The 9,032-nt window shown below is 39.1% G+C and overlaps 1 protein-coding gene across 1 annotated transcript; it reads left to right on the forward strand.

Annotated features, from left to right (window-relative positions):
* The first annotated feature begins 5,354 nt into the window (after nucleotides 1-5,354).
* On the forward strand, nucleotides 5,355-8,359 carry LOC142624697 (serine hydroxymethyltransferase 4). Its single transcript, XM_075798409.1, has 4 exons — nucleotides 5,355-6,270; nucleotides 6,753-7,143; nucleotides 7,237-7,338; nucleotides 7,801-8,359. Exons 1-4 carry the CDS (start codon nucleotides 5,593-5,595, stop codon nucleotides 8,043-8,045), a joined length of 1,416 nt encoding a protein of 471 aa, XP_075654524.1. The 5' UTR covers nucleotides 5,355-5,592; the 3' UTR covers nucleotides 8,046-8,359.
* The last annotated feature ends 673 nt before the right edge of the window (nucleotides 8,360-9,032 follow it).

Raw genomic sequence — 9,032 nt, forward strand, 5'->3', positions numbered from 1 at the left:
AACCTTCAAATATGCATCTAAAGTTGAACTGAGAAAATGCCAAAATCGCTGACATCAGCAGGGTGGTTAGCAGCCCTACAAGGGCCGACAGCCGAAGGGTCACTTTTTCACTATAATTGCACCCAAACCCCTCACTTTGCAAAAAAAAAAAAAGATTTTAGGCTGTTTTTGGGTAGATTCTTTCTCTCTCTCTCTCCCTCCCAAACACATTTAAACACTCTTAACTCTCACCTTTTTATCTCAAACTCCAATGCATAATCCCTCAATATGTCAGTCGGAAGGCGGGGATCAAGAGGATCTGGAACCAAGAAATCAATGATGAAGCATAGGTCCCTACTAGCCCTCCACTCTCTAAACTCCGTAGTGAACCACTCATAATCGTCCCCAGGACAAGTATGATAGTTAATAGTCGACCTGTGCTCATGTCGAAAGCCAAAATCACGATCTATGATGACTGTGTCGATATCCTAAAGCCCATAATCGCAAGTGATGACAAAAAGATCACTAAATCGAGGGACATGTTGATCGCCTCTGAACTGCCTCAAGGCTATATCTGGAAAGTACCCTATACAACCCAGATGCCCACCAAAGGGATGCCAAGCAAACCAACACAATGGATCCAACCCTGCCACCTAGCAACTCTCCACTTGACTTTTCAGGTCTAGTCAATGGGACTCAAGCCAAACAAATACCATAACCAACTAGTGGTGTCCCCAGTAAAAGGAAGATTAAGGACCATAGTGGTCTTAACTTTGTTCTTCCTCAAGAACCTAGCAGGCTGTGCCTTAGATATCATACTCAGATGACTATAGAACCACAACTACAACAAATGTACACAACAACCAAGCTTACCACTACCCAGCTCATGACACTGAGAAAGAGACCGAATAGTCTCAAAGAGGAGAGATGGAATAAAAGAAGTGTTATGAGGCAGAGTACTCACCAAGGTTTGAATTGCAAAGCTAATGGAACCCAATTGACAAAGGAATAGCACTGAGCTAAAGAAGGCCACCATGAAGGCTTGGTACCTATAGAAGGTCCAATGCTCCTCCAAATCCACAAAGTCTCCTCGGTAAACAACAGGGCACTCAGCTTCGCCAAACTAACAAAACAGAAAATCGAAAGGGATGCTACCTCCCAAACTGCTTCCATAACGAGTTAGAACATCCACAACAGACGTCTTTAGGCCACTGCATGAAAAAGCGAGATCAAGTTGGTGGTCGATAAACCCGACTCACAAGGGTTGGAAGAGAAAGAAAGTGATCATACTCCTCCAAAGTAGGTACCAAGTCCACATCCTCAATAGTAAAGCACCTCAAAGCGAGATCCCAACAAGTAACCGTGGTCTCCAGTAATTGTCATGTGCTACTTTAGCCCTTTTTGTCTCTTGATATCTCTTTCTTGTGCTTTGGCCCTCTGGTAGGGTGTAGATCTAAATCCTGTGATCTAGGTCTACATCCATACACCTAGGCCTATATTAAAGGGTTTGGATCATTTCCTTTGCATGTCTATGTTTGCTTGCTTGCTTCTATGCTTTATGTCCATGCTTGCCTCTCTAGATCTAGGCTTTGCCATGCTTTGTGCCCTCCATGGGCTTGTACTTGTGTGGTCGCATCCATCCCTCCTAGGGATTGATTGGGTATGACCACTTGTGAGATACACCTCCATGGTGTTAGTGTGCTTGATACACACCTTTCTTTGCTCCGTGCAATGTTAATATGCTTGCCTTGCTTGCTTTATGCCACCCGCTTGGCTTTCCTTGCTTCTATACTTTCTTTTTGCATACTCGCCTACATGTTCATGCATGAGTTTGTGTGTCGTCCATAGTCCAATCCAATGGAACTATGGACACTCGATCCAAACCTATATATGTCCTCCTAAGACACCCCCTTTTGTTTGATAACATGCATCTTTGCCTTTTTGTGTGCTTCATATGTTTGTTTGCCCCCGTTTGACATCTTTTCCCAGCTTGTCTTTAGCATTCTTTTCTTTTATTTGCTTATTTCCTTGTCTGTTGGCTTGTTTCTTTCGTCTTTGCATGTACACACATGGAGCACAGGCACTTGGAGCAAGGGTACAACCTCCTAGGCGCAAGCAAAAAGGGCAAGGATGCAAACAAGAAGACACAAGGCCACAAAGGGCAATGTTCAGTAGATAGGGGTTTTCTCTTTCCCTCTTTCTGAGCCTCTTCTCTAGAGCATGTATTAGGGTCCCCTTCCATGTACCCCCTTTTATTTTCTTGCTCCTTGCTTGGGTCGCGTTCCCTAGGTATGGCAAGTCTGTTTTACCTTTCCTGTACCTTGCTGAGCCGTACCCTTGGAACGTTGGCAATGTCTGATTTACTTTTCCACTCTGTGTGTTTGCATTGTGCATGATGTGTGTGTGTGTGTGTGTGTGTGTGTGTGTGTGTGTGTGTGTATGCCTACTCTTGTGTGGGTGATTATGCACTTTGTATGATGGACTCTTGTGGCTACATGAGTGACACTCTCTAGTCATGAGAGCTCTTGACCTTGTAGTGTAGATATGAGCTCAAGGTAACTGCCGTAGGTGCATATTCATGTTATATTGTGTGCACGATCACCGCGATGTAATTGTCTCGATCCATGTTACCAAGTGACATTGGTTTCCCCGTGTATGTGACACGCATCAACATGCTTGATGCTTTCAAAGGTTTCAACTCATCACAGTACAAGCATGTTGATAGGCGCCATATACATAGATGTGAAACCCTGCCGATGCACCAAACCCGAAACTCTGCTGGATTTTTGCCATAAAAATGGGGCATCCTCATTGCCATATTCTCATGTCGAAAGCTCGAGAATAGTATTTTACGTGCTATGACGCATTTTAGGTGAAGTGCTGTCGAATTTCCGCCACGAAAATAAGGCAAAATACTACCAGATTTTCGCTGTGGAAATCATGCAATAATTCCAAACAAACTTGGGAAGCATCAATCGAGACCATACCCATTTCGAAACCAAACCTCAAAGCCCAATACGTTTAAAGCCCTAAAGGCTAATGTCAACAGCCGTTATGGAATGCCTAACACCTTCTCCACACGTAACCAAACTTCTGAACTCAAGAATCAAGGTTTTTTACCCATCCACATTAGAGTCAAGTGACCAATCACACCTAGAAAAACCCAATGATTGGTGGCGACTTCACTTACTCTTAGTAATATCTATAAAATCGACTCAGATTCCAATCACATACTCGAGGAACGACTCACCTCCATATCCACAACCAACTCTCAGGCTATGAGAGGTAGAAAAGCGCATGAGCGTCGCCGCGATGGGTGGTCTAGCAACCACGAGGCGTTGACATTTTAGATTTTATGAGCACTTTGATTAACCCTAGTGTGAGAGACCGCCCTGATCAAGTTTACTCTCAAAAAAGATATTTTTGAGTGCTTTGAAGGGCACCTCTCTTTTTGGGTAAGTGGTGTGGAGTCGCCACTTATTTTTTATACACAAAAAACCAAATTACATTACACTACAAAAGAGTATACACATTGAAGCAACCCAAAATTCCTTTACATTGGGGGGAAAAACCAAGACTAAAGCAGTAGAAAGCAATACAAAAACTAAGAATCCAAACCCCTCTTTGCAGTCTGACTACCATTACACATACCCATTTCGCAAAAACCAAGGATGAACCCAAAGGACTTGCAAACTAGGTCTTTCATGGAGAAGAAAGAAAGGGATTGAGTGTTAAAGAGAGAGAGAGAGGGCCATAGCTGTTGTCTTTGGATTTATAACCACTTGAGATCTGGTGTGGTGGACATAGCCATCATCAAAACACATCTAGGGTTGTCTACTCTGACCTGTGAATTGGTGGCTATCAAAACTGTGACTCCATCTCCATTGAACAAGCCTCTATGTGGCTCACGGGTTAGCTTGCATGTTGAATGGTAGAGATCTATACCCTTCAACCTGTTAGAGATATTATACAAAGTAATAATGGAAGAACAAAGTTAACACAAAAGACAAATTAAAAATAGATAACTTGGAGGCACAATATCGTTTTCCTTAGACAATATTTGCCCTCACACTATTGTTGCTAAAGGGTTATCGTAAATTTGTTCCCAAGATGTTGAGTTCTACAGATAGCAATTTTGGAGAATGACCATAGGATTTCTTGTGTTTCTCTTTAACTTACTATTTCAAGTGAACATAAGCCTCTATATATACCATTAGAATTACATTTCATCAAAAGGCACGTATGGAGAGTTAAAATGTTTCATAAAATCGTTCACAAGGCTTGAAATATCTTCAAACACACTGAATAGTCACCAAAAAAATTTGCAGAAAAATTCTGATTTTCGACTTTTGATCGGTCGAAAATTACTTTCGATCAATCAAGTGCTCTTTTTGATCAATCGAATAGGAATCGAGCAGCAATCGAGTCATCCAAAAACTCCAGAATTTTTTCTTTACCATTTCGATCGATCGAGCCAAAGTTTCAACCGATTGAAAATACTTAACTTCAAATTTTCACTTAGAAAATTCCAGAACTTGTATTTTCACTTTAACAACTTTATGAAACAATATTTTCCAAACTCAAACATCATCATTATTACAACATATTCTTGTATATACCTATATATACAACACAACCCAAACTCACATGTAACGTCACCATGGTTTATTTTTCTTGTCACCGACTAAACATTGTAGAGGATGGGCATTAGGTGGTTTGATAGTTTAGTCTATTATGCGTGATTGTTAAGTTTTTTTTTTGTTTTTCTAATTGTGTTTGGTCGACACGAAAGTACAAGAAAATTTGAATTAATTCACCCTTCAAATTTTTTTTGACATGGAAATTTTTTTTTAATTTTTGATGTAGCTTTTTTTAATGATTGACGTGGCTTTTTAATAGCACTTAAATTTTTTATTTTATTTTATTAGTCACATGTGTGCTTTTTTTTATTATATATAAGATAAAAATTTTACTTTAGTCTAATCTAGTGTATATGTGTGTAAAGCTCGTTTTTAGAGATCTGAACTTTGACTCTTACCCCCCACACCCTACAAGCACTTATACTTGTAGAGCAACTACCACATGAATGGTATGTGTTGATAGCCAAGTGTGTGCTAACTGTGAACATCATTTGCCACATAGCCATTTTCAATTAGTAAGTTAACGGTAAAGATGAAATTGACTGCTATCAAAATATAAAAACTAAATTGACCATGAATCCAAAATATAAGGAACAAAATAGTGATTTCAAAAAAAAAAAAAATTATTACCTGTGAAATTGCGGACCAAAGCCAGACGAACCCTTGGGAAAAATAAAATAAAAAAGAATAGGAAAAGGAAAAATACATATGTAACCTAGAAACATTGTGAGATGTGAGGTGTGGATTGACATTCCATGGCCACCACCTACTACAACTACAAACAACACCCACCAAGGAAAAAGTATAAATAAATAAATAAAAGAAGATTTTTAAGGAAGGGTATTGTAGTACTTTGTCAACCAAATAAACTCCTACAAATAGCCCCTACAGATTCAACCCAGAACTCGCTGCACTTTCATTTCATAAATTCATCATTTCTGCTCTGCTCTCTGTTTGTTCTCAGTCCGTAAAAATGGATCCCGTGAACGCTTGGGGAAACACACCTCTGAAAGCAGTGGACCCAGATATCCACGATCTAATCGAGAAGGAGAAGCGTCGTCAATGCCGTGGCATCGAGCTCATCGCTTCGGAGAACTTCACCTCCTTCGCTGTCATTGAAGCCTTAGGCAGTGCCCTGACCAACAAATACTCAGAAGGCATGCCCGGTAACCGATACTACGGAGGTAACGAATTCATCGACGAGATCGAGAATCTCTGCCGATCTCGAGCCCTCCAAACCTACCGTCTCGACCCGACCCAATGGGGTGTCAATGTACAGCCATATTCAGGTTCACCAGCTAACTTCGCTGCCTACACCGCTGTGCTTCAACCACATGATCGTATCATGGGTTTGGATCTTCCATCTGGGGGTCATTTGACACATGGGTATTACACCTCTGGTGGGAAGAAGATCTCTGCTACCTCCATTTACTTCGAGAGTTTGCCTTATAAGGTGAATTCCACAACTGGGTATATCGATTATGATAAGTTAGAGGAGAAGGCCTTGGATTTCAGGCCAAGGTTGATCATTTGTGGTGGGAGTGCGTATCCAAGGGACTGGGATTATGCTAGGTTCCGTTCTATTGCTGACAAATGTGGAGCCCTTTTGCTTTGTGACATGGCTCACATCAGTGGTCTTGTTGCTGCTCAGGTATATATCTTTCTTTCTTTTTTTCTTTTTCTTTTGCATAGATCTACATGCAACTCGGTCATTCGGATTCCTTTTAAAAATTTTTTTTTTAATCTTTATGGAATTGTTTATTTTTATGGAATTGTCTAATAATAAGAGATCTGGGTTTCAATAATCAATCCCAACTATACCAAAAACCAATTCTTCTCTGCTAAAGAAAAGTATCATGGAGTCATAGGATTAGGTTCAAATCCTATTGTATCTATTAAAAAAACAAAACAAAACGTAAGTTGTAACTTCAATCACAATTGATTCCCAGAATATCTATTTTTAATCTTCCGTACTTATAAGACTGCCTCAAAATTTCGTTGTTCAGATCTTACATGCAAAGGAATAATTCAATGTTCAGATCTAACATGCAAAGAAAAGCATCTCTGGATTGCAAATCTATTATTGGGTTTATTTTTAAAGATCCAAATAATTACATTTATTGTTGGGTGTAGGAAGCTGCAAACCCCTTTGAGTACTGTGACATAGTGACAACCACAACCCACAAGAGCTTGAGAGGTCCCAGGGCTGGTATGATCTTCTACAGGAAGGGGCCAAAGCCAGCCAAGAAGGGCCAGCCAGAGAATGCAGTCTACGATTTTGAAGACAAGATCAACTTTGCTGTCTTCCCATCCCTTCAGGGTGGTCCTCACAACCACCAGATCGGTGCACTTGCTGTTGCTCTAAAACAGGCCATGACACCTGGCTTCAAGGCCTATGCCAAACAAGTTAAGGCCAATGCAGTTGCCCTTGGAAACTACCTCATGGGCAAGGGATACAAGCTTGTCACTGGAGGAACTGAGAACCACCTTGTTCTCTGGGATCTTCGCCCTCTTGGCTTGACTGGTATAACAAATGACTCACTCACTTAGTTAAAGTAACTAACTGTTTTGGGCATTGCATTGATTCCACTAATGCAATTCTAATTTCTTGATGCAGGCAATAAGGTTGAGAAGCTCTGTGACTTGTGCAATATTACTGTGAACAAGAATGCTGTGTTTGGTGACAGCAGTGCATTGGCTCCTGGAGGAGTACGAATTGGTAAGTACAACCATATAAATAAACTGATTTAAATAATTAGCATCTTTTTCTAGTTAGATCTGAAAGTGAGCAGAGGCCTTCATAAAACCTGATATTAGGTTGTCATTCTCTGAATGAGATGTCTAAGTTACTCATCTTTAAATGGTTGTATAAGCATCTCGTGAGAATGATTTTTAGAGAGCTTGACTTGTCTGATAGTTCAGTGACTTATATTGTGTTGAAATAAAATAATATTCTTCAATCTCTCTATCAAAGTCACCTTTTCCTTAGAATCATGTGACAATTTATATCAGTGATTGCTTTCCACCAGTTAGAAAGATTTAAGGTGGAATACATTGTTCATTAAAACAAACAATTATTGTATTGTAATTTTCTGGTACTCGAATTTGCTAGACTTCTAGATATCCAGCTTGATACTATACCTTTCAGTTGTTGATAATTTAAAGACCTGATTTTTGACAGGTACCCCGGCCATGACTTCAAGAGGGTTGCTTGAGAAGGACTTTGAGCAGATAGGTGAGTTCCTTCACCGAGCTGTTTCTGTCACCTTGAGCATCCAAAAGGAGCATGGAAAGCTATTGAAGGACTTCAACAAGGGCCTGGTGAACAACAAGGACATTGAAGCCCTCAAGGCTGATGTTGAGAAGTTTTCATCCTCCTTTGACATGCCTGGCTTCCTGATGTCTGAGATGAAGTACCAGGATTAGAAATATAGAGCTTATTCACTGCTAAAACCATAAGATTCTGAGTCCTTATATCATAAACTCTCTGGGAGTTACCTTATGTCCACAAAAAAAGTGGTGAAAAGAAAAGCTTTGTTTTGGCATTTTGTCGTAGGTTAGCTGTTTCATTTCCAAAGGTTTTTTTTTTTTTTTTGACGTTTTTGTTGGTCTGTGTTATGAGAGTTTGATATCAATCCTCTTAATAACAAGTTGTGCGTTTCATTTCCATATTTTTTATTTTAGCAAATCATGTGCGAGAGTACGCACTTCTAATAAACAATAAAATTGCAGTTTCTGTAGATTTTCTTCTCTTTTACCCTGCCAAAATGAGATTATGGTTTTTGCGAGAACGGCCGTGGGCTACATTGTTCCCCTTGCATTAGAGAGTTACTTTTTAGAATGTGTCTTCTTGAAGTTTTCTATGCATTTGATGTGTTTTCTGCTAACATCATATGATAGGCTTTCAAAGATGTGTTGCTTAGTGTCATTTAAAAAGTCATGATTCAAAATTAAATAAATTTAGTGTCATAGATTTTGGCAACCCATAACCTAGGTTTCTTTTAGCCATAATAATCGATAGATAGATAGATATATATATATATATCATGCGAGAGTGCATGAGGATTTGTCAAGTGGTATTCTAATTTTGCATTTAGCATTTTATTACTTCTTTCATTTAGTTTTTTCTTTTTTATATAATGTAGTTCACATTAACTTATTTTATTATTATCTCATTAATTAATTAAACTTACACCACATTTTTATCTTTTCTTCATGTCTTTTAACATGCCACTGTTTTAGTATTTTTAAAAAAGCAAAAAAAATAAAAAAATAATAATAATAATAAAGCACAAATAGTAATAGCTAACGAGATAAGGTCTTGAAGAGAGATAGAGATATACAAAAATGTTATGGAATGTTAAATAAAATGCATTATTTCACTATATATTACAAGCACAAAAGACCTGAGAC

Source organism: Castanea sativa, chromosome 2 (genome assembly GCF_040712315.1).
Source record: "Castanea sativa cultivar Marrone di Chiusa Pesio chromosome 2, ASM4071231v1".
Classification (NCBI taxonomy): Eukaryota; Viridiplantae; Streptophyta; class Magnoliopsida; order Fagales; family Fagaceae; genus Castanea; species Castanea sativa.